Source organism: Phycodurus eques, chromosome 19 (assembly GCF_024500275.1).
Source record: "Phycodurus eques isolate BA_2022a chromosome 19, UOR_Pequ_1.1, whole genome shotgun sequence".
Classification (NCBI taxonomy): Eukaryota; Metazoa; Chordata; class Actinopteri; order Syngnathiformes; family Syngnathidae; genus Phycodurus; species Phycodurus eques.
Window position 1 is genome coordinate 16,501,372 of NC_084543.1, and position 23,062 is coordinate 16,524,433.

Genomic DNA, 23,062 nt, shown 5'->3' on the forward strand with positions numbered 1-23,062 from the left:
ATCCAGAAATCAATAGGAATAACTTGATACTTAATAACTTGAGCGCATTTTAAATGTCCCAAGGACGCACAACAGTATTTCATGGGGTAATTAATATACTTTAATTTTGGAGAGAATGTGCAGTGATCCCAAACTTATTTTTTCAAAAGACAATTCTTCTGATCGCAAATGTAGCTGGTTGAATCTGCAGCCTTAGCTTCTGATAAGCTTTAAACGATAAAGTTGCCGATGCGGTGTGGCTTTAGGGTATGTGTGTGTTCGTCAATGTGCATGCGCCACAGAAACCAGGCTCCGCGCACTAAATAGGGGCAGTCAATAAATGGGGCGATCATTGCCAAAGAGCCTTTCAAATATCCACACGCTCTCCTTTATTTCTCACCGGTTTCCTTTCTTTGTATTATTATAATATAGCTACAGAAGCCAGGACAATCCCTGTCTTACTTCACAAAAATGTCATGTTGGTGGTTCAATATAGTATAATGCAGTAGTATATGTGGAGCCTTAAAATGGTGTTTTCTGATCTGAACACTCAGTTGTTGTCTGGTGTGCGTGTGAGTTGCCAACCAGTGTTGGGAAAGCTCACTTTCTATGAAAATGAGTTAAAGTTCAGTTCACTGTTCCAAAAATGAACTAGTTAAGTTCATAATTAAAAATGTTTTACTAAGTTCATCGTTCAAAAAACGAACTACAGTACTTCATAGTTCTCCCCTCACCCCAATATGTTGCTGACGGGCCATTACCCACAAAATACTGACATTTCATTTCCCCATTGTTGCCACCCATTCAGTCCACACTAGTAGCCAACTGCAGCTTTCACCCCACAATCTCAAAAACATGAGGAAAAAGTTGTTGCTTGAAATGTCTTTAAAATGAGTAATTACAACAAAAACAGGGCTTTTGTCCTTAATGAGCAAACAATTTTAAAAAATAAAATGAAAAAAAACAGTATGACAGGAACGATGAAAGGAACTTAACTGCATTTCTCCCAGCTCTGGCTGACTATATTCACAAAATATTTTATCTCATCTATTCTTATAAAAAACAAAAACATTCCATATTCTGACAGTGTGATAAGTACAGTGTTTTAACTAAAGCATTGTGATACAAATAATTTTCCTAGTAATCAATTTTACAATTACTGTACGTGCCAAAGAGCACACTCACTCCTATTGACGCAGTGTCCCTGAACACACCCCGCGCACTCGCGATGTAAACATGAATAGCGCCCGTGGCCGCACTTAAGGGTTGCCAAGTACGAAATGTTTTTTCCCCCTGACATATAAAGGCTTGTATAGCGTGTTCAGCCGGGTTTTGTCCTGGAAGTCCCTATAGTATACAGTGTGTTCAGCCGGCTTTGTCTTGGAAGTCTCAATAACAAAACCTGGCACTCTTGATGGTAAATTAACTTAAGTTCAAAAACCGTTCACAGACTCCAGAATGAGCGCATTCTCAATAACGTTCATCAGGTAGAAAATAACTAAACCCAGTTCACGTTAGTCAAAAATATGAACTAGTTCATGAACTTTCCTTCACTGAACTCGTTCAGGTACAACACTGTCCCCAACTGTATTTATCTCAGGATCGTCAAATTCAGTCACATTCAGCCGCGGTGCTTGGTGTATGGTGGGACTAAGACACATGGGAATGGCTTTAAATTGTGAACAATATGTATGTTTCCTTTAAGCAAATGGTCCAAAACATCTGTTTCTTTGTATACGCTTGACAAAAGGTACATTCCATGCATATCATCCATCAGTAAACATTAAAATATAAAGCATTTCAAAAAACAAGCAGGTGACAAAGTATTTAAAAAGCGTTAATTAAGAGTTAATTCAAACTAAAGATAACATACCCCTCCTTTGTTTGCAGCTGAATTATTTTAGAAATCGCTTTGCATGGGAAATGTCCTGGGAGAAAGAGAGAAGAAAAGTCATTCACCCCCCTCCAGGAAAACGTGTTTCTTGTCCAACAGTTTAGGAAAGTGAACAAGCATCATCCTTACCATAAGGAATATCTGATTTCTCCACCTCATTTCCATCCTCGTCCCCAAATGTCCAACGACAATAGCTTCCATCACTGTGGGAACTAAGAATGTAACCTCTGTCCTCTGTCCACCACACACTTTCCAGTTGCTGTGGTAGGGTGGACATTGCAAAAAAACAAATATCAGGATTATTGCACTGATCTAGGAATCGGTGGGAATTTTATTGATTTTCATGTCATTTCTTCCTACCTGAGTAGCCGGAAAGTGCTGGATAGCACACCGTTTCTCAAGATCCCAGATGACAATAAGACCTCGTCCATAACCAATAGCAACGTGATTTGGGTTAGCCGGGTTCTCCTGTAGGGCTTCAACATGTTCTAAACTTCTATGCCCTACATAATCATCTGGTACACTGAAAGAGATGAAGATGTGTTTCTTTACACAAATAAAGAAACCCCACCTCCAACACCACCACCCCCACACAAAGATAATAATCCTCTTTTGATTGACGTTGTCAGGAATGTTACTTTATATTTAATTTAATTTATATTAAATTGATAATTTTTTTTAGGGCCAGAGCACGTGCACCAGGTGATACACAAGGGGATTTCGAGTGAGTTAAACAAAACCAAACATTTTATTTCCAAGTTTTAAAGCAGTTGCTGGCAATACGCCGTCATGGACCATGAATTCTCGACTGTTCACACACGGTGAGTTAAATAAAAAAAACATGGCTTTTTGTTATCAGGATGTGAAACTAATCGGGACATAAAATGTTGCCCATATCATACACAGCACAACTTCACTTAACATTGTTGATGTATAATGCACATGCATGGAACCGATGAAATACATTTACATACATACATTTACCGATGAAAACGCTGATGATTTTCTGGTGACTTCAAGTAGTGAGGCGTTTGTATCCATCAATGGCGCCAACTTGATTATAAAAAGTGAGGAGGACCCAAAGCCCAGCTTTTCTTCGCGGTTGCGCACCCGAAACATCCCAACAGCTGGTATTTTGTATTTAAGAGGGTTTTGCTCTTTGTTAGTGGAAGAGGCTAACATATTACCGAGGTACAGAAAATACAGTGGCTGAAATAAGTATTTAACACGTCACCATTTTTCTCTCTAAATATATTTCCAAAGTTGCTATTGACATGAAAATTTCACCAGATGTTGGGAACAACCCAAGTAATCCATACATACAAAGAAAGTAGAAGTTAAGTTGTGTGTAACAATGTGAAATTACACAGGGAAAAGGTATTGAACAGATGAAGAAAGGGAGGTGCACAAAGACATGGAAAACCAAGACAACACCTAAAATATATTGATAACACTGGGGAACACAATTTTTGTTGAGTTAGGTCTGACACCTGTTTTCAACTAATTTTTGGGTGTGGAATCCAAAACTGATCTCAGTTTTTCTTTGTAAGGTCAGGTTTTTGAAAAAAGTGAAACAAATATATACCTATGTAAATAAAACACTAAGATGGAAAAGTTACAAGCTTTGGGAAAAAAAACGGCATAAAATGAAATAGAACTTACAACAGTATGCCCATGGTTACAAGGTTAAGCAAAAAGCCAGCACAAATCCTCTTAATTCCTACTATGATAGCTTTCTGTTTGTAGCTCTTGATAGTACTGACATGTTGGGAGCTGCACACACCTCTCACCGCACTTAATTGTGACTGCACGAACAAGTTGCCATATAGCGGTCGATGAGTCCAATCGTAATCAGCTGGCAATGTCTTACTCCAGCTAATCAGTGGAATTTTGCTTATCTGGAGGGTAAGCTGTGGAGAAAAAAACTTGACGCGCAAGAAAAAAAATTACTGCAATTTTGGAATTAGCATGCCAATTTTATTTTTAATCAGCATAAAAATCTAACTCAACATAATTTTTTTTTTTTTTTTTTTTTTAAATTGTTCCCCAGTGTAATCAAAGACAGTGCAAATGAATATCAGCTGGTTCCGTCCTAATGGATGGCCTACAAAACGGTCTCATTGCCAAGGTCTGAGTCAAGACAGATCTCATGATGGGTAAGACCAAAGACCTGTCTTCACGATCATCGCATACTAATTGTTGCAAAATATAACGATGGCACTGGTTACAGGCGCAAATCTAAGCTCCTGAATGTTCCAGTGAGCACAGTTGGGGCCATAATACGTACGTGGAAAACCAATCATACCACCATATATTTGCCTCGATCAGGTGCTCCTCGCAAGATTTATGACAGAGGAGTGCAAAGAATAATCAGAAGACTTCTCCAAGAGCCAAGGACCACCTGTGGAGAGCTTCAAAAAGACCTGGAATTAGCAGGTACTGTTGTCACAAGGAAAACAGTGAGTAATGCACTCCACCGACATGGCCTGTATGCACGCTACCACGCAAGACCCCATTGCTGAAAACAAAAAAGCATGTCAAAGTTCGTTTAAAGTTTGCTGAACAACATTTGGACAAGCCAGTTAAATACTGGGAGAATATAGTCTGGCCTGATGAGAGCAAAATTTAACTCTTTGGATGCCATAATGCACACCACGTCTGGAGGAGACCCTCAAAACATCATACCAATAGTGAAGTTTGGAGGTAGGAACATGATGGTGTGGGGCTGCTTTTCACCAAATGGTACTGGTAAACTACACATTATTAAAGGAAGAATGAATGGGCAAATCTACAGAGACATTCTTGACAAAAATCTGCTGCCATCTACAAAGATGATGAAAAAGAAATGAGGGTGGACATTTCAGCAGGATAATGATCCAAAACATACTGCCATGGAAACTCTCAATTGGTTTCAAAGAAAAAAAATAAAGCTGCTAAAATGGCCCAGCCAGTCACCTCACTTGAATCCAATCAAAAATCTATGGAAAGAACTGAAACTCAAGGTCCAAGATTTGAAGGCTGCTTGTGTGGAGGAATGGGCCAAAATCACACCAGAGCAATGCATGCGAGTAGTTTCTCCATACAGGAGGCGTCTTGAACCTGTCATTGCAAACAAAGGCTTTTGTACAAAGTATTAAATAAATACCAGTTGAAGTGTTCAATACTTTTTCCCTGTGTCATTTCACATTACACACAACTTAATTTCTGAGTTAATTCTCTTCTACTTTCTATGTGTTTATGGGTTACTTGGGTTGTTCCCAACATTTGGTGAAATTTTCAATAGCACCTTTGGAAATATATGTAGTGAAAAAATGGTGTTGTGTTAAATACTTATTTCAGCCACTGTAAATCGATCACTTCCGATAATTTGGGAGAAGCCAGCAACCACAAAAACCATGGTGTATTTTATTTAACTTGCCCCAAGTGAAAAGTCAAAAGACTGTGACTCACAAGGGCATATAGTAATCTGCAGAGTTTACCAAAGTCCTTGCCCTAATGTCCTTCATAACAGGACGCTTGGAAATTTTTCAATAACTTATGAATGAAATTAAACAGAAAGGAGTTAATTTTGGCTTGAAGAAGCCATTTTGGCCAAGTTCAAGGGTTCCTGTCAGGAATTTTATTTTATTTTTTTTTCAATGAACCCCAATCTGAACCTGGTATCCTAAACTGATGGGCGCTGCTTGCAGCTTAATTTTTGTTTTTACTATACCATAACATGTACACTACGATTTATTGTATATGACCAAATCACAGTCTCTCTTAATATTGAGCATTGTTATATTTGTAAAGGTAGAATTTTTCCAGCCATGTGTTTTCCTACCTGTTGGCAACTTCAGCAAGGCTGATGTTCCTCTCTTCGAGCTCTCTGAAGCCAGGGACCTGAACAATAAAGACATGCCCCCCCTCAGTTCCCAGCAGCAACAGCTCCCCAGAAGAGTGGGCCAAGACTGCTGTCACTCTGGTCACACTTGGTGGGGCACTAGGGAGAAGTTAAGGTGACAGATTAAATAAAGTTAAGATGCAAGGCTTTCACAACCTGATGCAAAGTGTCCCAAAGTGGTCTTTTTGACATTCAAATTGTTTAAATATTCAGTGGAACCCCGATATAACGGATCTCGGATAAAACGGTTTCCATTTGTCACTTAAACTGCCTTTGACAAAGTCTGTTAGTTCCAGAATTGGCCGCTGCTGTTTACTGGTGCTCTGGCACAATGTAGGCAAAGAATGGGATGGACGTATTTCTGGGTCACAGATATAAAGAAAAAAATGCTATGATAGATATACTGTATCTATTGCCTATTGTACATAGCGAGAGAGAGAGAGCGACATGGAGGCGGTGTTAATTCTGAGGAATACAAACAAGTCTCTGGAGTCCAGAACGTAAATAAACGTTTTTTTTTTTTGTTTTTTTTTTTTTTCCTAGAAACCAGCTGACTAAAGAAATTAACATTGCAAAGAGGATCTATGCAGCAAAGTTGGAAAAACAGTTTAGCGCGAACGACTCAAAATCAGTCTGCCGTGCATTCCAATCGCTGACTAATTACAAGCGACGATCCCCCCAAGCTGAGAACAATAGCACACTAGCCAACGACTTGAATACCTTCTATTGCAGATTTAAAAAGGACGGTTTCACTCCACACACCCACCCGGCCGCACCCGCGACCACAACCACACCTCTGGCAACGGATTTGGAAGTCGAAAGGACACCAATTCCTCGCAGCTCATGAAAGTGACTCGCCTGTTATGGAGTACTGTACGTCAACAATGTCACCATGACCAAGCACACAAATGTGAAACTTTCAAAGATTCTCAAGCTTTTTTTCTATATTTATTTACCATACCTTTGTACTGTCCTAGGCATTTCAGGCCACGAAAAAACCTACAAACAATTTTGCACTGTACAGTAATATGGGTGCGCACAAAAAAAGTATTTAAAAAAGTGCTTCAATGTAACGGACAATCGGCTACTGTATATCAGACGAGCCCGCACCCCTATTTGTCAGTTCTATAGAGTCTCCACTGTATACACTACCCACACATAAAAGTGTGTAATACAGTGGTGTGAAAAAGCATTTGCCCCCTACCTGATTTCTTATTTTTTTGCATGTTTGTCACACATAAATGTTTGCCATCAATAAAAAAAAAGTCAGTCGAAGACAACAAAAGTGAACACAAAATGCAGTTTTTAAATGGTTTTTATTATTAAGGGGGAGAATAAAAAAAAACTGGTTGCCCCCAAGACCTAAAAACTGGTTGAGCCACCCTTAGCAGCAACAAATGCAATCAAGCGTTTGCGATTACTTGCAAGGACTCACTTACAGCGCTGTGGAGGAATTTTGGCCTACTCATCTTTGCAGAATTGTTGTAATTCAGCCACATTGGAGGGCTTTTGAGCATGAAATGTCCTTTTTAAGGTCATGCAACAGCATCTCAATAGGATTCTGTCAATTGACAGAGAATATTTTTGAAACATAAAATGACATTTAAAAAAAAAAACACTGAGTAATAAAAGGTTACCAGTAATGTGGTAACGCCAGTACAATTATTATTTGTTTTTTGGGACAATTGTGCAAAAAGATGCAGAGTCCTCTAGCAATTAGAGCAGATTAAAATGACGAATAGAACAATAGTCCACAATGACCATTGTGCAAAGAGCGCAGAGACTGGTGCAGATACTACTCAAGCACATTAGTGGCCAGTATAGGTCAACAACAGATATGCAAATAGTGCAGAGTGGTGAGACTACTACAGTGAGTGCACGAGTAATGCATAATAGGCCAGACAGAGATGTGACAGCAATCTCAAGTCAAAACTGGCAGCTTGTTGCAATGGAATTGTAAGTTAACTGTTCAAGAAGTTAATGGCAAGACGGAAGAAGCTATTGGAATGTCTGCTTGTTTTAGTTCGCATTGTTCGATAGCGCCTACCTGAAGGAAGGAGCTGGAAGAGGTGGTGACCAGGATGTGGAGGGTCCAAGAGGATTTTGCATGCTCTTGTCTTAGTTCTGGCAGCGTGCAAGTCATCAAGGGCCAGTAGGGGGGTACCGACAATCTTTTCAGCACTTTTGATTGTCCGTTGCAGTCGGAGTTTGTCCTTTTTTGTAGCCGCAACCAAATCAGACTGTGATGGAAGAACACAGGACTGCTGGGTAGAACTTCCTCAACAGCTCCTGTGGCAGGCCGTGCTTCCTCAGAAGCCGCAGGAAGTACATCCTCTGCTGGGCCTTTTTGAGGATGGAGTTGATGTTGATCTCCCACTTCAGGTCCTGAGAGACTATAATTCCCCAGGAACTCTCGATGGTAGACACAGGGCAGTTGAATAGCGTGAGGGGCAGCTCTGGCGAAGGATGCCTTCTGAAGTCCACGATCATCAGTCTCTACAGTCTTGAGTGTGTTCAGCTCCAGGTTGCGTTGGCCGCACCACAGCTCCAGCTGCTCCACTTCCTGTCAATACACAGACTTGTCACCGTCTTTGATGAGGCTGATGACTGTGGTGTCGTCTGCAAACTTCAGGAGTTTGACAGCCGAGTGCGTTGAGGTGCAGTTGTTCGTGTAGAGAGAGAAGAGCAGCGGAGAGAGGACACAACCTTGGGGCGCCGCAGTGCTGGTGGTGCGTGTAGATGATGTGATGTCCCCCAGCCTAACCTCCTGTGTCCTGCCCGTCAGGAAGCTGTAAATCCACTGGCAGGTAGCAGGTGAGACGCTAAGCTGGAGAAGAGGAGTTTGGGGGTCCAGCAGGGGACCTGTTATGCGCTTGAGGTAGTCCTGCACAAGGCGTTCAAAGGACTTCATGACCACAAATATCAGGGCGACAGGCCTATCGTCATTCAGACCCGAGATTGCAGGTTTCTTGGTGACTGGGATGATGTTGTAGCGTTTTAAACAGGATGGTACTTCAAACAATTCCAGAGATCTATTGAAGATCTGTGTGAAGACTGGAGCGAGCTGGTCGGCGCAGACTTTGAGGCAGGATGGGAACACAAGGTCTGGGCCTGCTGCTTTGTTGATCTCTTGTTCTTTGAAGATGCGTCTCACCTTGTGTTCGTGGAAGGTCAACGAAGGAGGAGTTGTCAGAGGTGCGATGGTGGTCGGTCATGCGGCTGGGTGGGTGGGGGGTGGCGTTTTTTTTTTCAAATCTGCAGTAAAATGTGTTCAAGTCATCAGCTAGACTTTATTGTTCTCAGCTTGGGGGGGATGGTCGCCTTTAATTGGTTAGCGATTGTAATGCATGCCAGTCTGATTTTGAGTGGTTAGTGGTGAACTGTTTTTCGAACTTTACTGCATAATTTCTTTAGTCAACTGGTTTCTAGCGCAATTATACAGGGCTCTATCCGCACTTCGATAGCGTCCTCTTAGCCTGGCGAAGTTGCTTAAGTTTGGCAGTGAACCACAAATTGTTGTTATTGAACATGCAAAATGACTTTGTTGGCACACACACCTCTTCACAGAAACTGATATAGGATGTCACAGTGTCCGTACATTCATCCAGGCTGCCAACTGAATTTTCAAAGACACTCCAGTCGGTGTAGTCTAAAAGCTTTGAAGTTCTATCTTTGCTTTGTTGGTCTACTTTTTCACTGTTTTCACCGTAGGCTTCGCACATTTAAGTTTTTCCTGTATGTTGGTATTAAGTGAATTAAGAGGTATAGCACGGTATGTGTAGTATAGCAGTGGCTAAAATGTTATTTTCCCTGATAGGACAGTCGTTGTGCTGCATGTATTTCGGGAGTTTGTGGTTGAGCTGTGTTAATGTCCCCAAGAATAATGAGGGGGTGAGTCTGTTTTTTTTTTTTTTTTTTCAAATTTCGTTTACATGTTCAGTGCGTGTTAGCAGTGCGGCACTCGTTAGCTTGAGGAGGAATGTAAACACCGGCGAGAATGAAAGATGCGAACTCAACGCGTCGAGTAGAATGGCTTAAACTTCAAAAACAGCAACTCCAAATCCGGGCTGCAGTGTGTGCTGAGCACTGTGACGTCGGTAAACCATTTTTCGTTGATATTGAAGCATCTACCGCCACCTTTTGTTTTCCCCGATAACTCCGTGATGCAGTCTGCCTGGTGTAGTTGGAAGCCAGGAAGCATTACAACGCCATCAGGGACGCCTTCACAAAGCCGTGTCGCCGTAAAGCACAGGGCGGCGGAACGTCCGAATTCTTTACTGGTCTTTGTCAGAAGATGAAGCTCATCCATTTTGTTGGGTATGCAGCGTAGATTCGCGAGGTGGATCGCCGTATACCGCAGCTGCCCCACCGGTGAGTAATTCGGGGAAAAAAAACTGAGCGGATTTGCGAACGTCAGGTTAAAGAAAGTCCGGGGTAGACTCCCTAATGTTTAGCAAGTCTTCACTTTTGTAAGTGAGTCGCGTAATGTCTCCAAAGACAAACGAAAAACACAAAAATGCAGACAATACTAGAGAGCACGTAACCGAGGAGACCACACGGCAAGGCGCTAACTTCATCTTAACTGGGGCAAGTGAGGCCTACAGTTCTTTGGATGTTGTTGTGGGGATTTTTGCGACCTCGTGAATGAGTCGTCGCTGCGCTCTTGGGTAATTTTGGTTCGCCGGCCATTTCCTGATTAAAAACAGGTGTGGCAGTATCAGGCCTGGGTGTGCATAGAGCAATTGAACTCAAGTATGATAAACCACAGCTATGTTTTAACTTCACACAGGGCCAAGTAGGTTTGGATTTTTTTTCTCCCTTACTAATAAAAAAAAATTTAAAAACAGAATTTTTTGTTTACTTGTGTTGTCTAACTACTTAAATTTGTTTGATGATGGGGAAACATTTAAGTTTGACAAACATGCAAAAAAAAAAAAAAAATCAGGAAGGGGGGCAAAAACTTTTTCACACTACTGTATATATACTGCAAATTAAAGAAATGCAAAAGGTAGCCTTGAGAAGTAATTGAGCAGTCTTCTATTATAGTACCTGAAAGTGATACTTTGTAAAAGTACAAGTACCTGGCCGGAAAATAACTTTGGTTGAAGTTAAAGTGACCTTGTAGAATATTACTTAAGTCTTAAAGTATCTGAAATTAAATGTACTTAAATCAACATAATTCTGAGAGATTAAATAAAATAAATGAAAAAAAGTATTTAAAAAAACAAGTGGTTCGAACTTTGATTATATTTTAATGTATTTAAATTTCATGTATTTATTTATTCCAGTGGTGTCGTGTTAGTTTATGAGCGAAGTTAGCTAGCACACGCTAGCCTGGCCAACACTAACAATATGCTTAAACACATTAGCTCAGGAAAACTAAGGCCCGCCGCACACTGGGTGACGTGGCTGAAAGTGACTCAAATAGACCTTTTAAAGAAAGAAAATAAATAAATTGTTGGGAGACTATTTACCGCACACCATGCAATTAACTCATTCATTGTTGTGGCTCTTTATATTCGTCAACTGGAATCCAAGCGTACGGAAGAATATTGCTGCCACACCAGGGAAAAAAAATAAAAAATAATCTGAATAACAATTTGACATGATAAATTTCACATTTTAACGTGATAAATTGTCACGTTAAAAGTATGATCAATTTGACCTTCATTTGATTCATTTTGTTTAGCTGAAAACAAAATGAATCAATTACTTCCGTCTCAACTCACTTGTATGTCTCACTTGTATGTCATTTAAACACTATAGAAGAGCAATGTCGTTACGTAGCTAGTAACTTTGGTTTATAAGACTAAAAAATAAGACCTTCATCGAGCTCTGCCAGTGACCTGAATCTTAAGTATTTGCTTTGTTTTGTTTAGCCGAAAGCAAAAGTGAAGCTATAACTTGATAATCACGTTCAAACGTGATAATTATGTTAAAAATAAATTTATCACCATGTTAAAACGTGAAACTCATCACGTTAAAACATGGAACACATTGAAATAAAATGTATCACATTTGAACAGGATAAGTTCATTCATTCATTTTCCGTACCACTTATCCTCACTAAGGTCGCGGGCGTGCTGTAGCCTATCCCAACTATCTTCGGGCGAGAGGCAGGGTACACCCTGAACTGGTCCCCAGCCAATCGCAGGGCATATATAAACAAACAACCAGATCCTCAGAACTGTGAGGCAGATGTGCTAACCAGTCGTTCACCGTGCCGCACACGATAAGTTATCATGTTAAAACATGCTAATTTTGACTTTTGCATTCGGCAAAACGAAACAAAGCAAATACTTCCGCTTCAGGTCATTGGCGGAGCCCTATGACAGTATGTGTTTCTTCTTTTTGAGTCTTACGAATCAAAGTTATTAGCTATGTAACTTTGCTCCTCCTCTATCATACTGTATAAAAAAAACAGCGTTAAAAGGAAGACAAATATCTTCATAGAAATTGATCACATGAAAACATTAACTTTATCACATTATAATTTGATAATGAACTTTTTTTTACTGATACTAACGAATATTATCTTCAGGTACGTTTTTCATTGGGTAGGCGTGGAAAAGAGTTTTGCCCAGCTCATCTGTGAAAGTCAAGCTTCTACACAGCTGTACTGACAAATAGACACCAATAGAGGCAGCACTGAATCAGGTGGACAGAAATTTCAATTAATTGATGCGTCGCATAATTCCCCTCCCCAATTCAATATCAATTCAGAAAATTCTCGGAATCAATTCAACTCCTGGCCAGTGGAGGGTGCTTTGCGTGTGATTCGTATTGTATGGTGAAAGGCCACACGCGACCAAAACACAACAAAATGCCGACCAAAACAAGCAGCAGTGGCATAAAGCCAACACCTAAAACTTTTAAATCTGGCGTTTGGAGTCAGTCCCCTGTAAATCCCGAAGACAGGAAATAGACAAAAATTATTTTCTACATTGTACGAGGCAGAATTTCAATATTCAGTACAAATTCCAGGAGAAAATTAATATTTAAGTTTTTCTGTGTTTTTATAGAACTGTCATGTTTTTTACTTTTGTACTTCATGTACACTCCCTTGTGGATGGTCCTTTTTGTTGGGTGATTAATGACTTTAATGAGTTCTTATAGTTCTTTTGCGAAACCTCAACCCAGTATTTTATATATAGTATAACTACGCAACAGTAGAGAGTATGGCGTTTCTAGCATCTGTCTTTGGCTTTTGTTCATGATGGCAATGTTTTTCGCGACTGTAGATTGAACATATGTAATATGGGGCTTACAGCTATTGTCTGTGTAACGACTGTAGGGCTGCAACGAATACTCAAATGTTTCGAGTACTTCGAATACAAAAAATACGAGGAATTTTCAAAGCCTCGGGTATCCGCTGACTTAACTCATTGAGTGACAGTTTGAGTTTGATACTGTATCTATCTCTAAGGGGGTGAGCATGCTGTGACAACGCGAGAGATTGCGTGATTTCCGAAGACGAAAAACATGGCGGCGCCCCTTGCATAGACTTGTAAAAGCAGCTATTACAGAACAAAATTTATCTTTTCATAAGTCTTTTTCCTTTTTCAGTGGCACATTGTCACTTTGTTCTTTTCTCTTTTCACTTGAAATTTGTGCAGCTACGTCAACGCCGGCTCGTCTGTCATGGAGGATCCCGGCCCCCGCGTCAAACTGCCGCTGAAGAGAAAAGAGGCGGATTCTTCCACTTCGACTGAGGATTTACTTGATTCAGCAGAGATACAGACTAGTGTCCTCCTCTCAATCAACAAGAAATTGTACACTACACTTGCTTCGCCGAGAGATCACCGAACTCTGAAACACCTTGGAGTTCACACAGCAACATGTCAAGGAGCTAAGATTAGATAATACATCAAACATGATGTCAATGTTAGCTGAACTACAAACTCTTAGACTGGAATACAAAATCATGAAAGAAACGACGAAATTAAAAAGTTCATGATGTCCGTGCTCAAGATACAGTAAAATACAATCGGCAAAATTACCTTTCACCGTGTTCATTGATTGGGAGGCCCTCGTCCCGGAAACCGACCACGTCCCATCATTGTAAAGTTTAAACACTTACAGCAAAAGTGTTTGTGAAATCAAAAGCTTGTGAGCTCATAGGGACTTCGTTTGGAATGAATGACCAGTTCCCCAAGGAAATCAACGAGAGGCGTAAAATCTTGTACCCAATGATGAAGAACTACCGTGAGAAAGGCAAATGAGCATGGCTAGTTGTCGACAAGCTATACGTCGACGACCAACTGTTTTGTGCTGCCAACGTCACGCCCTGGCTCTTTGAGATAAGCACTTCTTCTGATCGGTTGTTATTGTCAAAAGCGTATAATATTGCATTTTGTTTCATTCTTTCCACTTTTGCTGAGACAAACAAAAGAACGGAATCCCGCATGCCACCAGCATGAATTCTCACCCGTCTGTCTGTTTGTTTTCCTGCTCTGCTTGTTTCCACGTCCCTATTGAAGGACCCGGACTTTTGACTCTTTCGTGAGGAAAGGAATGGAACGTGTTTTTGAAATTCAACAACTCCCCAACCATACCCCCATCTCTGCTGTAGGAAACCGGAAAGCTGTATTGAGAGGTCCAATCATATCATATTCTTCGCACAAGAAAAAACAAGAACAAAAATCAGAAAATGAAATTGAGGAAAAAAATTAAACACCTCACAGACGAATATGCAATTAATCCGACAGATACACTCGGAAACCAACTTCAAAAGGCAAAACATCAATTAGATGTCATCTTATCAGAAAGAACAGATTTTCCACAACAACAGTTCAGATACACTAACTTTGAGTACAATAATAAATCAGGAAAATTTATTGCGAACCAACTTCAGCTCAAGAAAGAAAAGTAATTAATTACTGCCATTCAAGATTCAAACGGCAACTGTACACAGTCACCGCGAGAAATATCCATCCATCCATTTTCTACCGCTAAACCGAGGTCGGGTCGCAGGGGCAGTAGCTTTAACAGGGACCCCCAGACTTCCCTCTCCCCAGCCACTTCATACAGCTCTTCCGGGGGGATCCCGAGGCGTTCCCAGGCCAGCCGAAGGACGTAGTCTCTCCAGCGTGTCGTGGGTCGTCCCCGGGGTCTCCTATATTGTATCCTGGATCTTGTTCTTTCGGTCACGACCCACAGCTCGTGACCATAGGTGAGAGTAGGAACGTAGATCGACCGGTAAATCGAGAGTTTCGCCTTTCGGAGTAGCACCTTCTTTACCACAACGGATCGATACAAAGTCCGCATCACTGCAGACGCTGCACTCGGCTGCGATGAGCTCCAGTGAGAGTTGGAGGTCACTGCCAACAGAACCACATCAGCAAAAAGCAGAGATGCAATACTGAGGCCACCAAACCGGACCCCCTCTATGCCTCGGCTGCGCCTAGAAATTCTGTCCACTAAAGTTATGAACAGAATCGGTGACAAAGGGCAGCCTTGGCGGAGTCCAACCCTCACCGGAAATGAGTCTGACTTATTGCCGGATATGCGGACCAAACTCTGACTCCGGTCGTACAGGGACCGAACAGCCCGTATCAGAGGGGTTCGGTACCCCATACTCCCGAAGCACCCCCAACAGGACCCCCCAAGGGACACGGTCAAACTCCTTCTCCAAGTCCACAAAACACATGTAGACTGGTTGGGCGAACTCCCATGCACCCTCGAGGACCCTGCCAAGGGTGTAGAGCTGGTCCACTGTTCCACGGCCAGGACGAAAACCACACTGCTCCTCCTGAATCTGAGATTCAACTTCCCGACGGACCCTCCTCTCCAGCACCACTGAATAGACCTTACCAGGGAGGCTGAGGAGTGTGATCCCCCTGTAGTTGGAACACACCCTCCAGTCCCCCTTCTTAAAAAGGGGGACCACCACCCTAGTCTGCCAATCCAGAGGCACTGTCCCCGATGTCCACGCGATGTTGCAGAGGCGTGTCAACCAGGACAGCCCTTCAAAATTCAAAGCCTTGAGGAACTCCGGGCGAATCTCATCCACCCCCGGGGCCTTGCCACCGAGGAGCTTTTTAACCACCTCGGTGACCTCAACCCCAGAGATAGGAGAGCCCGCCTCTTTGTTATATTGTAACCAATTGCTAAAACCATTTAAGTTCTTTTTTTTCCGAATTCATTGACAGACAGCACCCCATATTGCCAGAAAAAAAACGGAATTGTTGAAATTTTTGTAGGTGTATTAAAAAGGAAAATCTGAAATATTACACAGCCATAAGTATTCAGAACCTTTGCTCAGTATTTAGTAGACACACCCTTTTGAGCTAATACAGCCATGAGTCTCTTTGGGAATGATGCAACAAGTTTTTCACACCTGGATTTGGGGATCCTCTGCCATTCCTCCTTGCAGATCCTCTCCAGTCTGTCAGGTTGGATGGTGAACGTTGGTGGACAGCCCTTTTCAGGTCTCTCCAGAGGTGCTCAATTGGGTTTAAGACAGGGCTCTCGGTGGGCCATTCAAGAAGGTCATTGTCTTGAATCTTATCTCTCACCATCTTGGAGTTCTGGTTGTCCCAAACGTCTTCCTTTTAAGGATTATGGAGGCCACTGTGCTCTTAGGAACCTTAAGTGCAGCAGACATTTTTTGATAACCTTGGCCAAATCTGTGCCTTGCCACAATTCTGTCTCTGAGCTCTTCAGGCAGTTGCATTGACCTCATGATTCTCATTTGCTCTGATAAATGTAAATGTAAGATGGCGCCTACCAGTGTGGTCGCCTCGGTAACGCGCTCTCTCGTATTGTTTTTTTGTTTTTCGTCCGTCTTTGGAGACCTTACACGACTCACTTACACAAGGGGGGACCTGCTAAACATCAAAGGAGGCTACTCCGGACTTTCTGTCAGCAACTTTCGTAAATCCGCTCAGTTTTTTCCCCAGAGTTACTCACCGGAGCGGCGTCCGCGGTTTTCGGCGCATGGAGACGGAAGCGGCGCCACAGAGGGAAGCGAGCCGGCGTTCAGGTGAAACTCCGCAACAGAGGACACAGATTGGCGTTCCCGTCGATCCACCACCTGAATGTACACTCCCTACCCAACAAAATGGACGAGCTTCATCTTCTGTTAAAGACCAGGAAAGACTTTGGACGTTCCGCGGCCATGTGCTTCACGGAGACCTGGCTTTGCGACGCTGTACCCGATGGCGCCGTCATGTTTCCCGGCTTCCACATTCATCGAGCGGACCGCGACAGGGAATCATCGGGGAAGACAAAGGGCGGCGGGATATGCCTCTATATCAACGAAAAATGGTGTACGGACGTCAAGGAGCTCAGCACACACTGCAGCCCGCATTTGGAGTCGCTGTTCTTGAACTGTAAACCATTCTACTCGCCACGTGAGTTTTCATCATTCATACTGGCTGGAGTCTACATTCCGCCTCAAGCTAACACGAACACCACATTGCTAACGCTCAGCGAACAAGTCAACGAAATTGAAAAAAAACACCCGGACTCACCCCTCATTATTCTCGGGGACTTTAGCAAAGCTAAACTCAACCACGAACTCCCTAAATACAAGCAGCACATCTACTGTCCTACCAGGGAAAATAATACTTTAGACCACTGCTACACTACGGTAAAAAACGCATACCTTGCTATACCTCGTGCAGCCCTGGGCTCGTCTGATCACTGCTTAATTCGACGTACAGGCAAGAACTTAAATGCGAGAAGCCTTCAGTGAAACCAGTGAAAAAGTGGACCAATGAAGCCAAGATGGAACTTCAAAGCTGTTTAGACTGGACAGACTGGAGTGTCTTTGAAAATTCAGCTGGCAGCCTGGATGAATATACGGACACTGTTACATCCTATATCAGTTTCTGTGAAGATGTGTGCGTACCAACAAAATCATTTCGCACATTCAACAACAACAAGCCGTGGTTCACTGCTAAACTTAAGCAGCTTCACCACGCTAAGGAGGATTCATATCAGAGCGGGGACAGGGCCCTGTATAATCGAGCTCGAAACCAGCTGACTAAAGAAATTAACATCGCAAAGAGGAACTATGCAGCAAAGTTGGAAAAACAGTTTAGCGCAAACGACTCTAAATAAGTCTGGCATGCATTCCAATCGACGATCCCCCCAAGCTGAGAACAATAGCACACTAGCCAACGACTTGAATACCTTCTACTGCAGATTTGAAAAGGACAGCTTCACACCCCACACCAACCCCGGCCGCACCCCCAACCACAATCACACCTCTGACTTCTGCGTTAACCATCCACGAACAGGATGTGAGACGCATCTTCAAACAACAAAAGATTAACAAAGCGGCAGGCCCGGACCATGTGTCCCCATCCTGCCTCAAAGTCTGCGCGGACCAGCTCGCTCCAGTCTTCACTCAGATCTTCAATAGATCTCTGGAACTGTGCGAAGTACCATCTTGTTTCAAACGCTCCACCATCATTCCAGTCCCCAAGAAACCTGCAATCTCGTGTCTGAATGACTACAGGCCTGTCGCTTTGACATCTGTGGTCATGAAGTCCTTTGAACGTCTCGTGCTGGACCGCCTCAAGAGTGTCACAGGTCCCCTGCTGGACCACCTGCAGTTTGCCTACCAAGCGAACAGGTCCGCGGATGATGCAGTCAACATGGGACTGGACTTCATCCTAGAGCACCTCGACAGTGCAGGGACCTACGCGATGATCCTGTTCGTGGACTTCAGCTCAGCGTTCAACACCATCATCCCTGAACTCCTTTCATCCAAGCTTCTCCAGCTCAGCGTCTCACCTGCCATCTGCCAGTGGATTTACAGCTTTCTGATGGGCAGGACACATTAGGTCAGGCTGGGGGAGGCCACCTCATCCACACGCAGCATCAGCACTGGGGCGCCCCAAGTTTGTGTCCTCTCTCCACTGCTCTTCTCTCTCTCCACGAACGACTGCACCTCAGCGAACCCGACTGTCAAACTCCTGAAGTTTGCAGATGACACCACTGTCATCGGCCTCATCAAGGACGGTGACGAGTCTGCATATCGATAGGAAGCGGAGCGGCTGGAGCTGTGGTGCGGCCGACACAACCTGGAGCTGAACACGCTCAAGACTGTAGAGATGATCGTGGACTTCAGGAGGTATCCTTCGTCACAGTTGCCCCTCACGTTGTCCAGCTGCCTTGTGTCAACCGTCGAGACCTTCAAGTTCCTGGGAATTACAGTCTCTCAGGTCCTGAAGTGGGCGACCAACATCAACTCCGTCCTCAAAAAGACCCAGCAGAGGATGTACTTCCTGCGGCTTCTGAGAAAGCACGGCCTGCCACCAGAGCTGCTGAGACAGTTCTACACAGCCGTCATCGAATCAGTCCTGTGTTCTTCCATCACAGTCTGGTTTGGTGCTGCTACAAAAAAGGACAAACTCCGACTGCAACGGACAATCAAAACTGCTGAAAGGATTATCGGTACCCCCCTACCCACCATTGAGGACTTGCACCCTGCCAGAACTAAGACAAGGGCGTGCAAAATCCTCTGGGACCCTCTGCACCCCGGTCACCAGGTCTTCCAGCTCCTTCCCTCAGGTAGGCGCTACCAATCAATGCAAACTAGAACTAGTAGACATTCCAACAGCTTCTTCCCTCTTGCGATCAATTTCTTAAACACCTAACCTATAATTCCATTACAACAAGCTGGCAATTTTTTGACTTGAGTTCGTTGTCACATTTCTGTGGGGCCAATTATGTATTACTCATGCACTCACTGTAGTTGTCTCGCCATGCTGCACTATTTGCATATACTGGCCACTCATGCCAGAGTAGCATCTGCTCCATTTGCACACTGATTGAGGAGTATCTGTAACATTTGCATAACCAACATTGTCCCAGATTATCGCACTACTCGTCACTTTAAACCACATACACTCCTTGAAGTCTCAGCGCCCTTTGCACATACATTGGTCATTGCACCGGACTATTGCAATATTAGTCATTCGAACTGCTCTAAGTGCTAGAGGCAATTTTTGCAAAATTGTCAAAAAAACAAAATGTACCGGCATTACCAGATAACGAGCAACCCTTTACTGCTCAGTGACTGTTTTTTTGTTGTCAATGTCTTTCTGTCTCCAAAGTGCTCTGTAAATTGACTGTCTGTTGTCGTACGAGGGCGGCTCCAACTTCCGGAGACAAATTCCTTGTGTTTTTTGGACATACTTGGCAAATAAAGATGATTCTGATTCTGACATGCACTGTGAGCTGTAAGGTCTTGTATAGACAGGTGTGTGTTTTTCCTAATCAAGTCCAATCAGTATAATCAAACACAGCTGGATTCCAATGATGGTGTAAGAAGATATTTGAGGCATGATCTCATCCCAGAATCAGGATCATCTTTACTTCGCCAAGTATGTCAAAAACACACAAGGAATTTGTCTCCGGTAGTTGGAGCCGCTCTGTACGACAACACAGTCAATTGACAAATAATACTTTTGAGACATAAAGACATTGAGAAAAACAGTCACTGAGCAATAAAAGGTTGGTTGTAATCTGGTAATGCTGGTATTATTGTATGCAAATGCATATGCAAATAGTGCGAGACTACTACAGTGAGGGCATGAGTAATGTATAATTGGCCCGACAGAAATGTGACAACAAACTCAAGACAGAAAATAGGCACCATGTTGCAATAGAATTGTGAGTTATCAGTTTAAGAAGTTGATGGCAAGAGGGAAGAAGCTGTTGGAATGTCTGCTAGTTTTTGTTCAGTAGCGCCTACCCGAGGGAAGGAGCTGGAAGATCATGTGACCAGGATGTGGAGCGTCTCAGAGGATTTTGCATGCTCTTGTCTTAGTTCTGGCAGCGTGCAACTCCTCAAGGGTGGGTATAGGGCGTACCGACAATCTTTTCAGGAGTTTTGATTGTCTGTTGCAGTCGGTGTTTGTCCTTTTTTGAAGCCGCAACCAAACCAGACTGTGATGAAAGAACACAGGACTGATTCGATGACCACTGTGTAGAACTGCCTCAACAGCTCCTGTGGCAGGCCGTGCTTCCTCAGAAGCCGCAGGAAGTACATCCTGAGATCCTGTAATTCCCAGGAACTTGAAGGCCTCGACGGTTGACACAAGGCAGTTGGACAGCGTGAGGGGCAGCTGTGGCGAAGGATGCCTCCTGAAGTCCACAATCATATCTACAGTCTTTAGCATGTTCAGCTCCATGTTGCGTCGGCCGCACCACAGCTCAAGCTGCTCCACTTCCTGTTGATGCGCAGATTCGTCACAGTCTTTGATGAGGCCGATGACAGTGGTGTCATCTGCAAACTTCAGGAGTTTGACAGCCAGGTGCGTTGAGGTGCAGTCGTTCGTGTAGAGAGAGCAGCGGAGAGAGGACACAACCTTGGGGCGCCCAGGTGCTGATGGTGCGTGTGGATGAGGTGGTCTACCCCAGCCTCACCTGCTGTGTCCTGCCCGTCAGGAAGCTGTAAATCCACTGGCAGATGGCAGGCGAGACGCTGAGCTGGAGAAGCTTGGAAGAAATGAGTTTGGGGATGATGGTGTTGAACGCAGAGCTGAAGTCAACGAACAGGATCGTCGCGTCGGTCCCCGCGCTGTCGAGGTGTTGTAGGATGAAGTGCAGTCCCATGTTGACTGCATCATCCACAGACCTGTTTGCTCGGGAGGCAAACTGTAACGGGTCCAGCAGGGGACCTGTGACGCTCTTGAGGTGGTCCAGCATGAGGTGTTCTAAGTACTTCATGACCACAGATGTCAAGGCGACATGCCTGTAATCATTCAGCCCCGAGATTGCAGGTTTCTTGGGGACTGGGATGATGGTGGAGCGTTTGAAACAGTAAAATGTATGTTTTACTTCTATTACTTCTATTAGTTTTAGACAACCTTCACAGGCTTTATTGTTATGTTGTGACTACTAGCGCTCACCCGGTCAGACTGTGTGTACTAATTGTCCCTTGCTAATTTGTGACAACTAGCTGCTATTCGGTAAAGATAAATTGAGTGCAGCTGGACAAAGATAGTTGTTTTGTTTTCTCTCTCCTGTCTCTCTCACTTCGATATAACAAAGGGGATTTTTGTCTGGGCTTCAGTAAGGGGTGACAACTCGTAAGACTTGTACTTTTTCCTCTCTTTGCAGACTTTTCGTTTTTGTAATAAAAACCCACAAAGACAAGATTCCTTCCTCACTTATTCTGTCCGAAAAAGATTTGCCAAAACAGTTGGTGTCAGAAGTGGGATTCTGGAATTGATCGCCGATCCAGAGCACCCTGGGAGTGATTGATCATCCAGGACCAATGCACGAGTCCTGCCTCCACCCAAAGAATTAAGGACGGGGGGGGACTGCCGGGGCTCTGGATGTCGGCTATCACCTCAGGATCCAAATGGACCTGTTGTCGTCCAAACAAAGAATTACAGGAAAGACATTTTTAATTCCTTGAAAATAAGAGCATTTCATATGGTGTACTGTATTTGAAACAATCTTGCCTTCATATTAAGTGATATTGGTATTGCTGTTCTCCCCACATTACATTCGTAGAGTCTAGTTAATGTCTAGGTTAGAGAATCTAGTTAAAGTCCAGGTTAAAGAGTCTAGTTAAGGTCTAGGTTAGGGTTGTTGTTGTCCCCAACAATTTTGAAGACGTTTGAATATTGTAAAAAAGAGAAGCACTTCTAACGGGTATAAGAAAATGGAAAGTACACACAAAACATTTTTTTTAATAAAAAATAAAGGGTACGGCCGAATTACCAGTGTGCACGTCACCTATTATGTTTCGTATTCGAGAAGAATATCGAGAGAAATCTGTGGATTGCGTGGAGATGTGGATAAATGAATGTGGTTTCCCAGCAACAGGGAGCCTGTGTACAACAACTTAAAAAAAAAAAAAAAAAAAAAAAAAAAAAAAAAAAAGGAAAAAAAGAAAGTTGATTGAAAATAATTAGTCAAGGATTTGGAACTTTTAGATAAAACTGTCAAATGTCTGGAAATGTGGTTGACTGTTAGCTTTAGATGCGAACAGGGACAGAAGCTTTCTGACAAAACTATGTGTTGGGCAAGTTACTGATAACTGTGTATCGCTTGGGGTCTAATCTGTCCGAGTTGGCCAACTGATGTGTTGGTGCGTGTATGTTTATGTCTGTGTGTGATATTTGAGTGACGAATGGTGGAATCTTGGCCAAATGTTTGGTGAAAGTGCGTTGTTTGACTGATTACAGGTAGATCTGTTGTTCACTATGGATACTGTATCTGTTTGCGTGTTACTTCTTAACCAATGTGTTGTGAGCTGTTGCTGCAGGGGAAAATAAGTGGTGGAAATATATATATGTATATATTTTATTTTATTTTTATTTTATTTTTTTTAAGGA

At 43.1% G+C, this 23,062-nt stretch overlaps 1 protein-coding gene across 11 annotated transcripts in view; it reads right to left on the minus strand.

Moving 5' to 3' along the window:
• The window catches only part of llgl2 (LLGL scribble cell polarity complex component 2), a 142,317-nt gene that overhangs the window by 95,683 nt on the left and 23,572 nt on the right, over nt 1-23,062 (minus strand). For 10 of the 11 annotated variants that reach the window (XR_009767205.1, XR_009767203.1, XR_009767204.1 and 7 more), the window contains exons 6-9: nt 5,697-5,855; nt 2,234-2,396; nt 2,003-2,132; nt 1,853-1,907 (exon numbers count right to left, since the gene is read on the minus strand). Coding sequence is in view for 4 of the 11 variants with exons in the window: in XM_061663883.1 (XP_061519867.1) it covers nt 1,853-1,907; nt 2,003-2,132; nt 2,234-2,396; nt 5,697-5,855 (507 nt within the window). In the remaining 7 variants the exon portion in view is untranslated. Of the gene's footprint in view, nt 1-1,852; nt 1,908-2,002; nt 2,133-2,233; nt 2,397-5,696; nt 5,856-7,803; nt 9,666-23,062 lie in introns of those variants that run through there. The other variant, XR_009767206.1, reaches the window with a different exon arrangement.